This window comes from Ranitomeya variabilis, chromosome 6, assembly GCF_051348905.1.
Source record: "Ranitomeya variabilis isolate aRanVar5 chromosome 6, aRanVar5.hap1, whole genome shotgun sequence".
Taxonomy (NCBI): domain Eukaryota; kingdom Metazoa; phylum Chordata; class Amphibia; order Anura; family Dendrobatidae; genus Ranitomeya; species Ranitomeya variabilis.
The window spans coordinates 42,745,661-42,766,223 of NC_135237.1; the positions used below are offsets into that span (position 1 = coordinate 42,745,661).

Below are 20,563 nucleotides of genomic sequence, written 5' to 3' on the forward strand. Positions count from 1 at the left end.
TTCTGAGTTCCAGGTTCAGCCACACACTCATCAGGGGACACCCGATTTATTTTAACAAGTTCAACTTCACTGGACAGTTCAAGTACATCAGTCTTTAGTACGCAGTATCGGGCACAGCACCCTCAACCCTCCCTCTTGCTCCATCATTACAGTATATTTCAAGCATTTGCCTACATTCAGTTTGGACTATCCCTACGTTAACAGATCCTGTTAGCGTAGGGACTCCCCATCTGGCACCGCAGTATCCCCGAGATCCACTTTGTTTCCTTCACTCAGTTTACAATTTTGTCCGGCCTATTTTTAGAGTTTTGTGTGACACTATGTCCAATTTGCCTTTATTTCTCTGATTTTTTTTTTGTGTTGTTCTAATATACACAAAGGAAATATATATGTGTATAACCAAACATGTGTAATTGCAATAATTGTCTGGGAGAAATACTTCACTTTCTGGAACAATTTCAAGGGGGCCAACACTTTCAGCCATGACTGTATAAGCTTAAAATGGCAAGGTGTTGAATATCTTATCGATGCGCTACATTACGGAATGCATTTTTTTCTGCATTTTCAATATTTTATTCTTATTTTTGTAGATGTTCCAGTGGATTTGATCGCCATCGACAAGACTGGGTAGAAAATAGCTGCCCGGAAGAGGTACAGTATATAGTCATGGTTAGATTAGTATTAGTCTATGTTCTCCATAATTTCAAGAGGTTCAAGAAAGGGCAGAAAATCAGAATGACACAGTCTCATGTGTAAGAATATGTGATTCTAAACAGCTAAAATATGCAATTGTAGAGCATAGGCAGCATGGTGGCTCAGTGGTTAGCACTGTATGGTGGCTCAGTGGTTAGCACTGTATGGTGGCTCAGTGGTTAGAACTGTATGGTGGCTCAGTGGTTAGCACTGTATGGCGGCTCATTGGTTAGCACTGTTGCTTAGCCGTGCTGGTTTTCTGGGTTTAAATCCCACCAGGGACATTTGCCAGGAGTTTAGGTGTTTGCCAGGATTTCCTCCCACACTCCAAAAAACACACTGATAGGGAATGTAGATTGTGATCCCAATGGGGACAGTGATGATAATGTCTGTAAAGCTCTCTGTAATTAATAGTGTTATGTAAGTGAGTAAAGTAAAAAAATATTTGTATAATTGTATCATCGCTATATAATATGTAATATAAGAAGATAATATGCAGATAGAAAGTGACCTTCCATCATATCCCTTTAAGGGACATTTTCAAATCCAATTTTTGACTTCTGTAAATCACAGTAAGTGCAATTATCTTTGGCTGTAACTTACACATAACAGGGGCCACTAGTACTGCGGGGGAACAAATTAATGATTTCTTGGCTCTTGATAACAGGTTGTAAGTAAACGTGACGACCGCATTTTGTATTCCAGGCAGGCTTCAGGTTTTTTTTTTTCTGCAGACTAAAAAGCATTCACATATGACCCAGTGCTCCGTACCGAAGGCTCAAAGTGAACACTTCAGAACGTACACAACTAATGGACTCGTAATGGAAGTGGCACGTAGAACAAGACAATGTCGCATTTTAACCCTGCATAATTAGGCGGCATTAATGCATTGCCCATAAGTCATACACCTATAGATTGGATTGTTTCTCTTCAATGTTATGTTAAGACTTACATTTGATTTCCATTAATGTTCCTGCTGGTGTGATAAATAATAGTATACATACAGTGTACACCGATCGGCTGTGACATAAATAGTAGAGTTGGTGAAAATCTATTCGCAGGACTTGGTCCACCAGCCGCCAGCCATGTCAGTAATCTGGGACTGCTAAATGGGACCTCTGAGAACCGCCTCTTATGTCTCAACATTTGCGACTCCTCGTTTGAGTAGCCAGCCTGGTGCACCGCCATCGTTATGGAGTGACGCACATGTGACATCGCGCCAAGCCAACTAATCAAAGGAAGAGCCACGAATGCCATCAGATAAGAGCTGGCCGCAAATTACTCACGTGGCCAATGGACCCGGTCCTGTGGAACGATTCGCACCAACTCTTGCACCAATGCCAGGTGATCTTGTGAGAAGGGCACCTGACACCTGTCAAGGAGAGGGAAATATCAGACAGCAAGTGAAAAGTTAATTCATGAACTTGATATGTTGGAATTGGGAAAAATGGGCAATCATAAGGATCTAAGTTATTTTGGCAAGGGGCAAATTTTGTTGGCAAGAAGACTGGGCCAAAGCACCTCCAAAAATGGCTGATCGTGTGGTATGTTTGTGGTGCACAATGTTGGTAATGAGGTCATGGGCACAAAAAAACTCATTGATGTTTGTGGGAATGAAGCCTAGCTTTTCGGTACCGATCCCCGAAAAGACGGCGAGCACAAAGTGCTGAAACAGTTACTATTGGCTATGATAGAAAGGTAAACCGAACCTACATTGGTATCATGTAACTGTATACAACAATGTATATGGCCAATACTAATATGCATAAAACATCTATATGAAAAATGTGCAGAAATATGTAAATAAGTAGAAACTATATGTTCTGTATTGAGACGTGATTAAAAGGATTTAAAAAAATATACAATGTAAGAGACAAAAATGACTTGGTAGGTAAAAAGTCTCACATATAAATACATTATATAATGTTTAATAATAATAGTCTTCATTTTTGCATTGAAGATGCATACTCAGAAAAATACATATAAGAGAACCTAACTAGTCATGAGCAAGGATGCTCGTCATTCGGGTATCTCCGAGCATGCTCAGGTGGTCTCCGAGTATTTTGGCATGCTCGGAGACTTAGTTTATGTTGACGCAGCTGCATGATTTATGGCTGCTAGACAGCTGGAATACATATGGGGGTTGCTTAACAAACAGGCAGTCCCCACATGGATTCAAGCTGTCCAGCAGTCGTAAATCATGCAGCTGCGTTGATATAAACTAAATCTCCAAGCACGCCGAAATACTCGGAGACCACCTGAGCATGCTCGGAGAAACTCGAGTGACGGGCATACTTGCTCATCACTAAACCTAACATGAACAATGCCCACAGAGCGAGACAGAGGATATAACATATAGTAAAGTGTACTGACAGTGGTATTAATGGAAGCTCAGAGAAAACACACTGGATGTGGATTTAGGATTAAGCTTTGTTCCTGATGAAGCCTGATGTGAAACCCATGTTGGGTGTGCAAACTCTGGGTGAGCTTCCACTATTATCACTGCGTATATACTTTACTATACATTATTTATGCAGTCACTCTTTCTATGTATTGCTCATTTGGGGCTCTGATATAATGTATGTATCCATCTTCAATGCAGAGTTGTAGTCTATCAATATTATGTAGTAGTTATGGGGTAGAAGCTTTTGTTCTCCCACACCCTGGCACCCCACAAATAAACAGTATTCCAGTTCCCATGTGGTGTAAATGCAATGCAGTTCACTCACATTTTGACCTCAGGCCTCTGTTGTCTCCACGATCCCGGATCCAGGAATAGCAACACATTCAATAGGGGTCACCCGGTTCATTTTAACAAGTTTTTCTTTACTGAACCGTTCAGCTACAGCCATATTTAACATGCAGTATCAGGCACAGCACCCTTCGTCACTTGCTTCCTTCACACAGAACATCTCACTCCTGTTCTCACTCTCAGCATGGATTACCCCTGTGCTTGATCCTCCTGTCACCCCCAATCCGGCTCCTCAGTATGCCAGAGATCCGCAACCTTTCCCTCATTCCCTCATATGGTTCCACGCCCATCTTCCATTGTATGGAAGGGTTGTCGGTACTATCCATAGCCCCAGATGTTGCAAGAATGTCAGTAGGGAGTTTTGTGCAACCTCATACCACCAAAACTTCTTTGCCCACGCCGTGCTTCAGCCCTCTGCACCTTGAACTTGCCTCAGCAACTGTCACCATCGAACGCCTTCACTGTCTGACTAAACCAGGAAGTGGTTGCTTTTTACTAGCCCTAACCCCTCCCACTTTGGGCTGGACCAGTCACCAACTGCCTCCTTACTCTGTCTGCCCCAGCAGGTGGTTTCTAGGCCAACTTTACCTTTCACTTATGTAACTTCAGTCACTACCTTCTGACAATATGCACTGAACGTCCTATATCTAATGTGCCCCCAACTAAATCTTCCCCCTTTCTATCTTAATCCCCAAGTCCTATGCTATGCTTTATATACTCAAAACTTAACCCTAGACTTCCCCTATACACTATACATGAATTACATTAACATCAGTTACATTACATTAGCGTAACCGCATCACTAAGCGTCTATAAAACTCTACACGGATTCACAAATCACATTACCCACAAAATACAATAAAACCACATCACAAGATGTATTTAAATACAATCCTTGCAGACGCTGTCTTTAGTGGGAGAGGTGAGTGATGTCTCCTTTCACACCCTTACAAAGGAACACAAGAAAATTGAAAATACAGGTAAAAATATTCACAATTTGTTTTGATCTCCTTCGTTCCTTCGTCCTTATTCTATCTCATGTTGCAATTAAAACTGTGAAACGTATAATTAACAATTCTCTCTATGTGTCCCAGGAAATTAGCCATTTTGTCATCCTTTTATGTTCCTAATTGTATGACAGCCAGCTGCGGCAGGTGCCTCTCCCCACTAGAGAACAAGCATCCTTACTCCTTACACAAATACCAGGTCCAGCTAGTCGGGTGTTTTCCATCACAAAAATAGGAAAGATCAAAAAACAATAAAAAAAAAAAAACTTGTGTTCTCTACAAACATTTAAATGTCCAGAGATCTCCGGAGTCCAGAGATCATCCGCCATAAGCAGTGTTGTGTATGGACCTTTTTTTGGGGGGAGGACTTTTCATAAATTATTTTGATTTGCTCTGTTCTTTTTCACCTTTAATAGTCCAAAGAGACGCTTTGCGAAGACTTCTTAGTGACGACAACAGCCCCACGTGACACCACCAGAAGATCACACGTAACAACATCCAGACATTACACCACAGCTTCAAGATTGACCACGTCGCATCTACCGAGCAGCCTCCCAACAGAGGGTGAGCGAAAGCAAGAATTGCACCATAGGAATGGCAAATGTGATATTTTAAAGAGTTTTTTTCTTATGAAGTTGAAATAAATACAGACTTTCCAACAATTTAGCCTTTTTTTATCTACTGACTAAGGCTACATTGCAACTCTTGCCACATAACATCGAGCCTCAAAAATTATACAGGACAAAAAATGTGTCCCCGGTTAAGTGTCACAGTACTAACAAATAGGTGTGATTTGGCTAAAAAAAAAAACAGGGTCACATGTAGCCCTAGCCTTAAATGGTCACAGCTTTTTCAACCAAATTTGCACCAATCAATAGTACAAGTGAGTACAAGAAATTTTGCAAAATGTTTTTTAAGAGAAATATGCTCTTTTCTCCACTTATAAACCACTAGATGGTGGCCCGATTCTAACGCATCGGGTATTCTAGAATATGTATGTATGTATGTACGTCGCGCTTAGCACAGCCACGTAGTATACAGCACAGCCAGCCACGTAGTATATAGCACAGCCACATAGTATATAGCAGCCACATAGTATATAGCAGCCACATAGTATATAGCATAGCCCACATAACACAGACAGCCACGTAGTATATAACACAGCCACGTAGTATATAGCACAGCCATGTAGTATATAGCACAGCCACATAGTATATAGCAGCCACGTAGAATAGAGCAGCCACGTAGTATATAGCAGCCACATAGTATATAGCAGCTACATAGTATACATAGTATATAACACAGCCCACATAATATATAGCACAGCCCACGTAATATATAGCACAGCCCACGCAGCATATAACACAGGCCACATAGTATATAACACAGGCCACGCAGTATATAACACAGGCCACACAGTATATAACACTGCCCACGTAGTATATAGCAGCCAGGCAGTATATAACACAGCCCACATAATATATAGCACAGCCCACGTAGTATATAACACAGGCCATGCAGTATATAGCACAGCACACGCAGTATATAACACAGCCCACATAGTATATAGCACAGCACAGTGTGGGCACCATATCCCTGTTAAAAAAAAATAAAAATAAAAAATAGTTATATACTCACCCTCCAGGGTCCACCGAAGCTTTCCCGATGTGCGCGATGCTGGCGCTAGCTTCCGTTCCCAGTGATGCATTGCGAAATTACCCACATAACTTAGCGGTCTCGCGAGACCGCTAAGTCATATGGGTAATTTTGCAATGCATCAGTGGGAACGGAAGCTGGCAGCAGCATCGCGCGCATCGGTGCATGGTGGAAGGTGAGAATAGCACAATTTTTTATTTTTTTATTATTTTTAACATATCTTTTTACTATTGATGCTGCATAGGCAGCATCAATAGTAAAAAGTTGGTCCGGCAACACACTGGCACTGGCACTGACTGGAGGGGAGTAGGGAAGGGGCATTGATGGGAGGAGAGTAGGGAGGGGCAAATTTGTGGCCGGACCAATCAGCGACGTGGGATTTCCATTACAGACAGACAAACAGACAGACGGAAGTACCCCTTAGATGATTATATATATAGATTCCTTCTCCCCATCACCTCTTAAATGTATTATTCATTCTGAGAAATGGTTAAATGTAGTCCTAATCAAAGAAAAGCGGACTAATAGCTCACTGAGGGATCAGATTATAACTGCCTATTACAGTCCATGGCAAGGGGAGGAGGACAAGTATTGAGGAGCAAAGTGAGATAAATACACAGCCAGAATCAGATGCTGCTGTTTCTACTATTTCTACTCAGTGCTGGATGTACAGCTACACTGCTCAGTATAATGTTGTCAATGCTGCTGCTTTTGGACATGTACTACATTGATACAGAAAAGCAGGAAACCCTCTTATCTATGTGTACTGTATTTGGATAATTTTTTCTTGTAAAGCGTTAAAAAAATAGGTGAAAATGGGGAAAATATACACTTAGCTCATAACAGACATATATTTGATTTTATGACCATTGGACAGTTTCACATGTGTCAAGTGTATTAGGAGTTATGCCACTTTAATTAAGTTTAGCACAAATAATATCAATTAATACCCTTAGACAATTAGGTGCACAAGACGATTTATATTAATTGAGTGTTATCTGGTTTTCACGAATAGGACTCGTACCAATGATATTTTATGGGGCTGTTCACATCTGATTTTCCCCTGGGACTGAATGGTCCAAGGAAAAAATCGATGACGTGTCCACTTTTGGTAGAAGTGTCGGATAAAAATTGGAAATGCAAGTCTATGAGTTAGTGGAAAATATCGGACCACACTCGGTTGACATAAGAGTGCGGTCCAATTTTCACAAACTGACTGCATGGAAAATGTGGAGAAACTAATAACTGATCCCACTCTGATCAAATTATGTTTACTGTAATTGGGTCATTATTCCCAGATGGAGACAAAAACGGTTGAGTGTACAGTGCCTTGCGAAAATATTCGTCCCCCTGGAACTTTTCAACTTTCAACCTTTTCCCACATATCATGCTTCAAGCATAAAGATACCAAATGTAAATTTTTGGTGAAGAATCAACAACAAGTGGACCACAATTGTGAAGTTGAACGAAATTTATTGGTTTTAAATTTTTGTGGAAATTCAAAAACTGAAAAGTGGGGCGTGCAATATTATTCGGCCCCTTTAACTTCTTGCCCATTCTTCCTTGGCAAACAGCTCAAGCTCAGTGAGGTTTGATGGAGATCGTTTATGAGCAGCAGTTTTCAGCTCTTTCCACAGATTCTCGATTGGATTGAGGTCTGGACTTTGACTTGGCCATTTTAACCCCTGGATACGTTTATTTGTGAACCATTTCATTGTAGATTTTGCTTTATGTTTGGGATCATTGTCTTGTTGGAAGAAAAATCTCCGTCCCAGTCTCAGGTCTTTTGCAGACTCCAAGAGGTTTTCTTCAAGAATGGTCCTGTATTTGGCTCCATCCATCTTCCCATCAATTTTAACCATCTTCCCTGTCCCTGCTGAAGACAAGCAGGCCCAATCCATGATGCTGCCACCACCATGTTTGACAGTGGGAAAGGTGTGTTCAGGGTGATGAGCTGTGTTGCCTTTACATCAAACATATCATTGCCAAAAAGTTCGATTTTGGTTTCATCTGACCAGAGCACCTTCTTCCACTTGTTTAGTGAGTCTCCCAGGTGGCTTGTTGCAAACTTTAAACAACACTTTTTATGGATATCTCTGAGAAATGGCTTTCTACTTGCCACTCTTGCATAAAGGCCAGAATTGTGCAGTGTACGACTGATTGTTGTCCTATGGACAGACTGTCCCACCTCAGCTGTAGATCTCTGCAGTTCATCCAGAGTGATCATGGGCCTCTTGGTTGCATCTCTGATCAGTCCCCTCCTTGTTTGAGATGAAAGTTTAGAGGGACGGCCGGGTCCTGGTAGATTTGCAGTGGTATGATACTCCTTCCATTTCAATATGATCGCTTGCACAGTGCTCCTTGAGATGTTTAAAGTTTTGGAAATCATTTTGTATCCCAATTCGGCTTTAAACTTCTCCACAACAGTATCACGGACCTGCCTGTTGTGTTCCTTGGTCTTCATGATGCTCTCTGTGCTTCAAACAGAACCCTGAGACTATCACAGAGCAGGTGTATTTATACGGAGACTTGATTACACACAGGTGGATTATATTTATCATCATTAGGCATTTAGGACAACATTGGATCATTCAGAGATCCACAATGAACTTCTGGAGTGAGTTTGCTGCACTGAAAGTAAAGGGACCGAATAATATTGCACGCCCCACTTTTCAGTTTTTGAATTTCCACAAAAATTTAAAATAACCAATAAATTTCATTCAACTTCACAATTGTGCTCCACTTGTTGTTGATTCCTCACCGAAAATTTACATTTGGTATCTTTATGTTTGAAGCATGATATGTGGGAAAAAGTGGAAAAGTTCCAGGGGGCCGAATACTTTCGCAAGGCATTGTACCTGCCCTTACTTACACTGATGGGAGATATGCTAGACTTAAGGCCCCGTCACACACAGCGACGCTGCAGCGATACAGACAACGATGCTGATCGCTGCAGCGTCGCTGTTTTGTCGCTGTGTGGTCGCTGGGGAGCTGTCACACAGACAGCTCTCTCCAGCGACCAACGATCAGGGGAACGACTTCGGCATCGTTGAAACTGTCTTCAACGATGCCGAAGTCCCCCTGCAGCACCCGGGTAACCATGGTAAACATCGGGTTACTAAGCGCAGGGCCGCGCTTAGTAACCCGATGTTTACCCTGGTTACCAAAAAAACCAATCAGTACATACTCACCATCTGATGTCCGTCAGGTCCCTTGCCGTCCGCTTCCCGCTCTGACTGAGTGCCGCCGTACAGTGAGAGCAGAGCGCAGCGGTGACGTCACTGCTGCGCTCTGCTCTCACTGTACGGCCGGATCTCAGTCAGAGCGGGAAGCAGACGACAAGGGACCTGACGGACATCAGATGGTGACTATGTACTGTTTTTTTTTACATTTACGCTGGTAACCAGGGTAAACATCGGGTTACTAAGCGTGGCCCTGCGCTTAGTAACCCGATGTTTACCCTGGTTACCAGTGAAGACATCGCTGAATCCGTGTCACACACACCGATTCAGCGATGTCAGCGGGACCTCAACGACCAAAAAAAGGTCCAGGCCATTCCGACACGACCAGCGATCTCGCAGCAGGGGCCTGATCGCTGGTACGTGTCACACATAGCGAGATCGCTACTGAGGTCGCTGTTGCGTCACAAAACTTGTGACTCAGCAGCGATCTCGCTAGCGATCTCGCTATGTGTGACGGGGCCTTTAGTTAATGCTGGCCATTGACTTTTTCTATTCAATTTTGGTAGCCATTTTTGCTAAATCAACATCAGGAAGTACAGCCAAATTGGTTGTCAGCTTTAAATTACCTTTCAAAAGCTGATGGTAAAACTGTGATTTTTTTTCTTTAGATGACACAAAGATTGCACTGCATCTCAAGGACAATGGAGGTAAGAGCAAGTTTTATCAGTTTATAAAATACTAACTCATGAACAGTTTATTAATTACCGTAGAAGATTCTTCACTAACTTTGTAAATATACTTAATCATTTATCTTGTACTGATCCTGATTTACAGCCAGGGATGTATTCACAGTTCTGCAGGCTTCAGACCTGAAATCTCCCAGAATTATATACTGTTATTCTACAGTAATCTAAGAAAGGAAAACCTGGACTCAGAATTAGTACAGCATAAGTAATACAATATATGTATAAGGTAACTAAACTCACTAAAAAAACTTAGCATTCATCTTCCTCCCTTTGCTTGTTACTCTAATGCAAACATACTTTAATCTTTACGATATTTTATTAAATTGAATTGATTACATTATTTTTTTAGTAAATACATTATTAGTTGTAGAAAAACAAGGAACTGGCACTGCTTCCATTCACACTGTGTGAATTAAGGCAGCAGTGATGAAACTAACTAGATTCAGCAGCTGATTAACTATCTCGATGGTGCTCACCAGGAAATAGTCCAATAGTAATGTAAGAAGAAAATGGAGCACTCACCACTGCACATTAAGATAAGCTTTATTTGCACTTTTGTGGAGACAATGTGGCTGACAGCCATTTCGCATGTAAGTCACGCTTCCTTAGAGGCCGAATTCATGGTTCCTCTGGGAGGGTGGTGTGACACTAGTCACTTCTCAAGGCCAAGCCTTGAGTCACAATGGTCAAGGAGTCCAAGGTCAGAAGGCAGGAGGGTACGTCATAAACAGAAGGAAGAGACAAAAGCCTAGTAAGGTAACGTTACGAGGTCAAAGTACCGGGAGGATAGTGGATCAGAGCTGAAAGGGTTAAACAGGCAGATGGTCAGAACGAGGTCCAAGGTCAGGCAACAAATCAAGCATACAAAGCTCAAGGCACAGAGAGCACAAACCTCACAAGCTGAATGTACGTCTGGCAGAGTTCTGGGAGACACAGCTCAGTTAAGAAGCATGGCAATTACCTGAAATAATGACCTGGAGACAGCCGACGCCTCCCAGTCTCAGATTGGATAGTCGAGCTGTCAATCAACACACTGGCAGCTCAGCACACCCTTGTACCAGATTGGATGGCCATTCTGTCAATCAAAGTACTGACAGCTTCAGCATACTGCTATACCAGATTGGACGGCTGAGCTGTCAGTAACTGCATCCCACACATACTGAGGGGTGGAACCATGACAAGTGGACCTACAGTCAACTACTTCTTTTTTCTGTCTGCCATAAAACCTACATACAGGTCTGTGGAAACATGGGAGTCAGCGGGTGATCTGGTCTGCCAGCTGAAACCGCATTGACCGGGGCTCATCCCACTGAACACCCACTCTCCTTTCTCGTTGGAAGAACAAAACGCAGACAACACAGGGTGATGGTAAAGCAGTGTGGTAATAATTTACTGAACCACTGACAAACCATAGCATATAAAACAGTCTCAGCAAAATACCCAAGATGGTGCAAAATTACAGACTCTCACCATACAGTTGACTCGCCGGAGTAAGAGCCGCTGTGGCTTCGGAGCTTCCAGGGCTGATCACCCCTACCTGTGGCATGCACAGAGAGGAGGTAGTTACAAGCTCAGGAAGCTGACAGTCCATTGAAGTACAAGGCCAGGTGACCAGTGGGTCACAACCTGATTCTCCAAACATCTCTATGGAGCCAGGTGAGTGGTGGGTCCCAAGCCTGACTTTCCAAAATGCATCAATGGGGCTCAGGTGACTGGTGAGTACACATCTTGACTACCCCAAATGTATCCAAGGTTTACTGATGTCAATGGAGCAGATCTGCATTTTTTCATGGTCCCTTAATCTGGCATCCTGTACCCTGGCAAATCTGTGTCCCTTGTGATGGAGCCATGATGTCTTCGGTGCTGTCCGGTAGAGTGTTCCTGGCTGTGGTTTGTACAGAAGCTCTCTGAATATCTCTGGATATTTGGCTCTCTTGGCTGAGAACTGTTGTCCTTCAAGCCAGCATCCAGAGGTCAAGAGAAAGATGTGATGAGGTTAACTTGCATTGTTTGACTATTTAATCAATTTGCATAGTTTTTACTCCTCTGTTTCACAAGCCACAGGACCCACACAATGGCCATTCAACATATTAAGCAAATGTCCATTGTTCAATGACCCTGCAACACTGTCTTGCAAAGATAGCAGACAATTAGTTGTCTGTAGCTGATATAAGAGGCAAACATAAGCCATTCAAAATGATAAAAAGTCAACATTTAAGACTCATATGACAACACTGTATGGTTCTTGACCAACTGAAGAACACAACACATCAGTTCAAAAGTCAACATACAGATAACAGTCTATTCCTCCTGGCTTACTGAAAATAGACGTCTGGTTAATTATGACTGGCACATCGTTTTTTCCTCTTCTTTCTTCCACCCCATCCTTCCCCACTGTCCACAATATTTTCTGGAATATGAGTAGGTGTCCTCCATAGTTCGTGCGTGCACAATGCAACCTTGCCTCGCGCACGCGCAGTATGCTTTGCCCAACTGCGGGCAAAGCCAAAAAGCATTGCTGCGCATGCGCTGGCACACTATGTCCCAGAAGTATTTCGCTGTGTTCCGGGACATAGTGCGCCTGCACAGTAATGCTTTTCGGCTTTGCCCGCAGTTGGGCAAAGCATACTGCGCGTATGCGAGGCAAGATTGCATTGCGCACGCACAAACTACGGAGGACACCTACTCAAATTCCAGAAAATATTGCGGAAAACTGGGAAGGATGGGGTGTAGGAAAGAAGAGGAAACACCGCCCATCGAACACACGCAGGACATTTACATAGCCCACCAATTTGAGGTGACAGATTCCCTTTAAGTTTTGTTTTTCTATTGTGTAAAATACTTATTTCATGGAATAAAATGCAAATTAATTATGTACAAATCATAGAATTTTTTTTCTAGATTTTTTTAAAGATTCTGTTTCTCACAGTTAACATGTATCTAAGATAAAAATTACAGACTTCTCCATTTTTTGTAGGTGTGAAAACTAGTAAAGTCGGCAGTGTATCAAAGTACTTATTCTCCCCATTGTAGCAGTGCATTACCACTGCTACGTATAGCACAAGTGATTGGACAGTCACAGCTTCAAGTCCCCTAAAGGGACTAATAAATGCAGTAAAAAGTGAGAAAAAGGTTTTCAAAAATATGAACAACATAAAAAAACACAAAAGTTCAAATCACCCCCCTTTTGCACCATTAAAAATAAAACAAATAAAAATAAAGAAAATACACATATTTAGTATTGCTGGTATTGCTTTCATAAATGTCTAATCTATCAAAATATAAAATAAATTAATCAGATCAGTAAACAGCGTAACAAGAATCAAAACACCAGAATTAAGTTTTTTTGCCTGCTGCAACATTGTACAGGAGGAGGAGGTGAGCTGTGACATCACCTATTGTGAATGGTGGATCCTGTGTTATCTACTATATATAGAGGTGTTATCAGTCATTGTACAGGAGGAGGAGGTGAGCTGTGATATCACATATTGTGGATGGTGGATCCTGTGTTATCTACTGTATATAGAGGTGTTATCAGACATTGTACAGGAGGAGGTGAGCTGTGACATCACCTATTGAGAATGGTGGATCCTGTGTTATCTACTGTATATAGAGGTGTTATCAGTCATTGTACAGGAGGAGGAGGTGAGCTGTGACATCTCCTATTGTGAATGATGGATCCTGTGTTATCTACTGTATATAGAGGTATTATCAGTCATTGTATAGGAGGAGGAGGTGAGCTGTGACATCACCTATTGTGAATGGTGGATCCTGTGTTATCTACTGTATATAGAGGTGTTATCAGTCATTGTACAGGAGGAGGAGGTGAGCTGTGATATCACCTATTGTGAATGGTGGATCCTGTGTTATCTAATGTATATAGAGGTGTTATCAGTCATTGTACAGGAGGAGGAAGTGAGCTGTGACATCACCTATTGTGATTGGTGGATCTTGTGTTATCTACTGTCTATAGAGGTGTTATCAATCATTGTACAGGAGGAGGAGGTGAGCTGTGATATCATCTATTGGGACTGGCGGATCCAGTGTTATTTACTGTGTATGAGATCTTCTCAGTCATTGGAATCCTACCTCTGATGACAAAAACCCTGCTGAAAACTCTTCCTTAAAGGACGGGAAGTAACAGTCTAAAATAACATCCAATGGCCAGTGTGAAAATTGAAAGATTACTTATTTTGCTTTTATTTTTTTTAACAAAAATCGTAACATATAAAAAAAAAAACCTTGCCATTTAAGTACTAGTGATACAAGAATCAAGTCATTTTCTGATAATAGCTTTCCTTTATGGAAATATCTCTAAAATGAATACTGGTCTTGCTTTATAACTGAAGTCTGGCCTTGTGTCTTTATTCTTGGAGTATTTGAGATTCATCAGAAACAATTTTACCCAACTTTCCCATTCAAAGAATATTTTCCCACTTTGAGTTTTACTCCTTTTTTTCCGACCATGAATAGGAAAAAACTTCGGAAACTCTCGCAATTTAACAATGGTATCTTGATTCACTCGTGACTGTATACAAATAACCTATTGTGCCCCCCGCTTTCAATTATTCAACATAACCGATCAAGATATGAAAACAAAGAGAAAAATCAATGGTATAACCAAAGATCTGAGCTTCTTTGATGTGAACGGACATGATGTATGAGAACGTTTACTGTACGCAGACTCCACCTCATTATAGATTCACCTCCTCGGGGCAGATTTCTTATATTTGATACAGACTTTAAAGCTGAAAGGGAGTAAACCGGTTTCCCAGTTGTGGTTTAATACATGCCTTCAACGCTGGGACGTATGTCGTAAAGAAGACTTCAATTATTCAATGCTTTTTATGCCAGCAGAAGATTTTTAATAAGATAAGTTTCTGTGTTGCTGGGGGGCACAACGTCGGTGAGGTTCCAGGCATCTTTAATAGTTTTAACTGTGATGAATGTCGAGTGGTTAATTCCTTCCAGGCTGGATTTTGTAAAACTGCCATCAGAAAGACCAGTTTTAGAGCAGGTATTTAATCAATAAGAGCCTACGGAGAAGTCTATGAAGATAACTCGGCAGCGCATGACTTCGAGCGGTATTCCGGCATTATGTAACCCCTATAATTAATCTAGAGCAAAGATTGCATGAAGCTTAGGTAAGTGGTATTTTAGCAGAAAGTCATGACTTTTATAATATGTTCTGTGACTCTTGTAGCTCAAAGGAACGGTAATATAAAACTCATCCATTTTTATCCCTAAAATAAATGTCTTTAAAGGGGTTGTCCAGGACTTTAAAAATGATGGCGTATACTTAGGTTAGGTTAGAATGTCTGATCTGTGGGGGTGCGGACAGAACTGCTCAGTTATGGAGCTGCACAGTTCCATCAACGGAATAGTGGCCGCGGCCGAATACTGCACATCCACCATCTATCGATTTTAATAGGGGCCGGATGTGCAGTACCCGGGCGCAACCACTATACAGTCGACAGAGCTGGGCAACTTTGTATGTGAGCAGTTCAGTCCACTCCAACACTGAGAACAGTTGATCGGTGGTAGTGCCCGGTGTTCCACCCCCAAGGATCAGACATTGATTGCCTATCCTAAGTATAGGCCATCAATGTTAAAGTTCTGGACAACCTCCTTTGCTCTTTATATTTTATTTTTTGAGGACTGGGGCACATTACAATATTTCGGACTCCTCCCTTTGAGTAGGATACAAATTCATAACATGTTACTAATGTTATCCTACAGCGGTTTCCATACCTCTACAAGCATGGAGTGACTTGTTAGTTATTTCATTGTCATAGTCAGAAAATCATCATGAATTTTCATTTTTTCTCTAACATGAGCTATGTGAGAGCTTGTTTTATTTTTTACAGGATTAGTTGTAGTTTTATTATTGCATTTTTTAAGGTACAAAGGACTTTTTGATCACTTTTTGTTCCATTTTCTTTTTAGACAAGGGGATGAAAAAGATATAAATTCTTGCATTATTTTTCCAATATATTTACCATGCATCATAAATAAGCCATTCATTTTATAGTTTCACTAGTTACTGATGCATTTTTATTGCTAGTAGTTTTGACATATTAAAGCATTTATGAGAAATAAAATGATTTTACATTTTTTATTTTATTTTATTTCTACTTTTGTATTGTATTTTTCACTGAACAGTGATAAAAAGAGAAAATAATAATAATAATAATAATTTTATTTATATAGCGCCAACATATTCCGCAGCGCTTTACAACTTATAGAGGGGACTTATACAGACAACAGACATTACAGCATAACAGAAATCACAGTTCAAAACAGATACCAGGAGGAATGAGGGCCCTGCTGCTCGCAAGCTTACAATCTATGAGGAAAAGGGGAGACACAAGAGGTGGATGGTAACAATTGCTTTAGTTATTTGGACCAGCCATAGTGTAAGGCTCGGGTGTTCATGTAAAGCTGCATGAACCAGTTAACTGCCTAAGTATGTAACAGTACAGACACAGAGGCTATTAACTGCATAAAGTGTATGAGAACATGATGGAGGAACGTGATTATGTTGTTGTTTTTTATTAATAGGCCACACAGGGATAATTAGGTTAATGCGTTGAGGCGGTAGGCCAATCTGAACAAATGAGTTTTTAGTGCACGCTTAAAACTGTGGGGATTGGGGATTAATCGTATTAACCTAGGTAGTGCATTCCAAAGAATCGGCGCCGCACGTGTAAAGTCTTGGAGACGGGAGTGGGAGGTTCTGATTATTGAGGATGCTAACCTGAGGTCATTAGCAGAGCGGAGGGCACGGGTAGGTTGGTAGACTGAGACCAGAGAGGAGATGTAGGGTGGTGCTGAGCCATGGAGTGCTTTGTGGATGAGGGTAGTAGTTTTGTACTGGATTCTGGATTGGATGGGTAGCCAGTGTAATGACTGGCACAAGGTAGAGGCATCGGTGTAACAGTTGGCGAGGAATATGATCCTGGCAGCAGCATTCAGGACAGATTGGAGCGGGGAGAGTCTGGTAAAAGGTAGGCCAAAATATCATTATACTGATGGCAATGAAAGAGCAGGGATTAATTTGAACTAAGAAACACCTGTATTTAGGGAATCAGAAAACATTTAGCATTTAAAAAAATCATAAAAGTAGAATAGAGTTTTGCAAACTAAAGGAAAGAGGAAGCCACATGTAAAAGTGGACCTGTTAGAAGCTTCTATGTCCTGAGTACTTCTTAGAAGCTTCTATGTCCTGACCTGTTAGAAGCTTCTATGTCCCCAAACAATTCATATGACTGTGTAACCCTTTAAACATGAGCAAGTTGACCTCTTTATGAGTCCAGAGTGATGCTCTGGCAGCGAGAAATCATGCTTTGAAGTACTGTATATATGTGTCTGTGGCGTGATGATGCACTTACAGCGTACAGTATGAGGCTGAGGAGCTGTAAATGCATCGTCATGCCCCAATGTACTACCAGACACAGATATGCACATATTCAAAAGTCAATTTCTTGCTGCTAGAGCATGGCTTTGGGGTCATAAAGATAATAAACTGGTTATCTTTTAAAGGGCTACACAGGGCTACATTCTATTTTTCTGTTATACTTAATCCATCCATCCAAGACATTAAATGGTTTGTCTAGTCCAAATACAAGTTTATAGAGCGAGGCCAGACCCACTAGATGGGCCCTGGCCGGGAGTATGTACAACTCATACATACCCTCCAGTCCCGGGTCAGTAACCAGCGAATCTCCGCAGCGCACAGTGTGTGCACTGAGGGGATTCATAAGTCTGCAGTCACACAGCGTGACTGCAGACTTATCGATTTGGACTGGAAAGCTCCTTTAAGGAGGTTTTGTCTAGTGTTTTTCTCCCAACCAATGAGCTTCTCAAAAATAAGAGCTGATATACTTTTTGACACCATTGAGAAATTCCTCTTCAGTGGTATAAAGAGTTTGGCCCCTTGTGTGACCCAAGTGATAAGGCATTGGTAAGCCGGCTTAAAATTCTAGGAGGGGGTCATTGCCTAAAGGGTATTTTCAGGCAGATATTTTTTCTTTTTTTAACCTCTGAAAAAAGGAGCTATTATTGAGCAAGTTAAGCATATACTGTATGTAACAGTGTCATTGGGTCAGAAGACCATCTCCAAGAGCTTCTAAGGTTGGCTCTCCTTTACTATGTTGGTGTTCTGGTTTGGCAGGTACATAGCTGACATTATTTTTAAAGGGGTTGTCCAGAGAAAACAAGTTATTCCCTATCCACTGGATAGTTGATAACTTATTGATCAGTAATGGTCTGACCATTGGTATTCGCACCTATCGGCATTATGGGGAACTTTTATCCTCATTAATATTGAATGCCAGTGATCATCACTCCATTTATTCCCATATGGGAGCCCCAAAAGGAATGAATGGAGCATTGGTTGGGCTTGCACACTGTACCTACACTCTAAGGCTGGGGTTGCACTAGTGTATGTTCTCTCATGCGAGAGAATCTGGCAGATTATGCTACTGACACACAGCTCAAACTCTGTCAGAGTTTAATCCAAGTGTCATCTTGGTGTGATCCGATTCTTCAGCATGATAGAATTGCAACACATTAGTGGAAAAGATGGACAACTTAATTTCTCCATTTTCTCCATTGTCTGAGTCCACAGATGTCGGATTGCACTTGGATGGCATTCGAGTGCAGTCCGAGGTTTCACACGCACCCATAGACTTTGGATGAGTGAGTGTGATCCGAATTTTAGAGCCACTCAAAGCAAGCTATGATTTTTTTTTCCCATGCCAAACTGGCTGGTGAAAAAAATCATAGAACTACAATGCCCCATAGTATAAAATTGGGCCAAATAATGTCCAGTAAAATATCAGATAGCACTTCTTCATGTTATATGCTTGTGTGAGCGAGCCCTTATGGGGGGAAATTTTTTTTGGTTCTGCTGATAATTTTGGGTCCCAGCAGTTGGACCCCCACAGATCTATAAGTTATCTCCTATCTAGTGGATAGGTGACAACTTGTTTTCTGCAGGCAAACCTTGTGTGAAACAATGTGAGTTAGAAAAGTTTTGGTGTCTCGTTCTTAGAATTTATTAAGGCAGGGTTTCTACACTTGAATTCTGGGACAACAGACATGGGTAAATATTAGACATTGGAGGATAGTGCGAGGAATAGATGATGTGAAAAGTTTCTCTAACCAATTAAAGTCGCTAAACATTGGAAGTTTTTCAGAAAAAAGGCTTTGTGAAAAGGTCAAGTCTGCTTTTTATCTGAGCGCAAAGTAAAAATGCACAGACCTGAGTCCAGAAGGCTCAGATGTGTTATAGGTCCATGAAGCAGATTGGAACAGGAGGATTAGTTTGTACCTCCGGGTTCTCCGATTTCCTCCTACACTCCAAAGACCGGCAATGGGGACAGTGATGATCTGTAAAGTGCTGCGGAATATGATGGCGCTATATAAGTAACATACATAAATAAATATAAATAAATAAGTGTATGCAGTCAGGTTGCCAGAAGAGGATCACGCTTATGGACATCAGGACAAAAAGCACATTTTTAAAGCAAAGTGAATTGATAACTTCTCTAATGTTGGATCTGAGGATATGGGACTAACTTATTGTGATTATTTTTGTTAAATTCTAAAGTAATAGAACAGCGTGAATTTTAAGATAGCTTATTTTAGGTCGACATTTATAGATTTAGCCAACAGTTCATATGGTTAGATAGGAGGCAGCAATATATGAGAAAAATGGTCAGGATTAGCTGATGTTTGTGCCTTAAGGTACCGTCACACTAGGCGATATCGCCAGCGATCCGTGACGTTGCAGTGACCTGGATAGCGATATCGCTGTATTTGACACGCAGCAGCGATCTGGATCCCGCTGTGAAATTGCTGGTCGCTGCTAGAAGGTCTGCACTTTATTTGGTCGCTAGGTCGCCGTGTATCGCCGTGTTTGACAGCAAAAGCAAGGATACCAGCGATATTTTACACTGGTAACCAGGGTAAACATCGGGTTACTAAGCGCAGGGCCGCGCTTAGTAACCCGATGTTTACCCTGGTTACCAGCGTAAAAGTTAAAAAAACAAACAGCACATACTCACCAGCGCGTCCCCCAGCCTCTGCTTCCTGACACTGACTGAGCGCTGGCCCTAAACTGAAAGTGAAAGCACAGCGGTGACGTCACCGCTGTGCTGTTAGGGCCGGAGCTCAGTCAGTGTCAGGAAGCAGAGGCTGGGGGACGCGCTGGTGAGTATGTGCTGTTTGTTTTTTTAACTTTTACGCTGGTAACCAGGGTAAACATCGGGTTACTAAGCGCGGCCCTGCGCTTAGCAACCCGATGCTTACCCTGGTTACCCGGGGACCTCGGCATCGTTGGTCGCTGGAGAGCGGTCTGTGTGACAGCTCTCCAGCGACCAAACAGCGACGCTGCAGCGATCGGCATCGCTGTCGCTATCGCTGCAGCGTCGCTTAATGTGACGGTACCTTTAGACTTTAGTAGGATAATCATCTGCGGCACTCCAGTAAGAGTTTGGGCACCTCAGTTTGATGCCACTGATC

The 20,563-nt window shown here is 41.8% G+C and overlaps 1 protein-coding gene across 1 annotated transcript in view; it reads left to right on the forward strand.

Annotated features, from left to right (window-relative positions):
- The window catches only part of PLXDC2 (plexin domain containing 2), a 542,926-nt gene that overhangs the window by 491,678 nt on the left and 30,685 nt on the right, over positions 1 to 20,563 (forward strand). Inside the window, exons 10-12 of the mRNA XM_077268328.1 lie at positions 591 to 651; positions 4,869 to 5,016; positions 9,959 to 9,997. Coding sequence (XP_077124443.1) covers positions 591 to 651; positions 4,869 to 5,016; positions 9,959 to 9,997 — 248 coding nt within the window. The remainder of the gene's footprint in view (positions 1 to 590; positions 652 to 4,868; positions 5,017 to 9,958; positions 9,998 to 20,563) is intronic.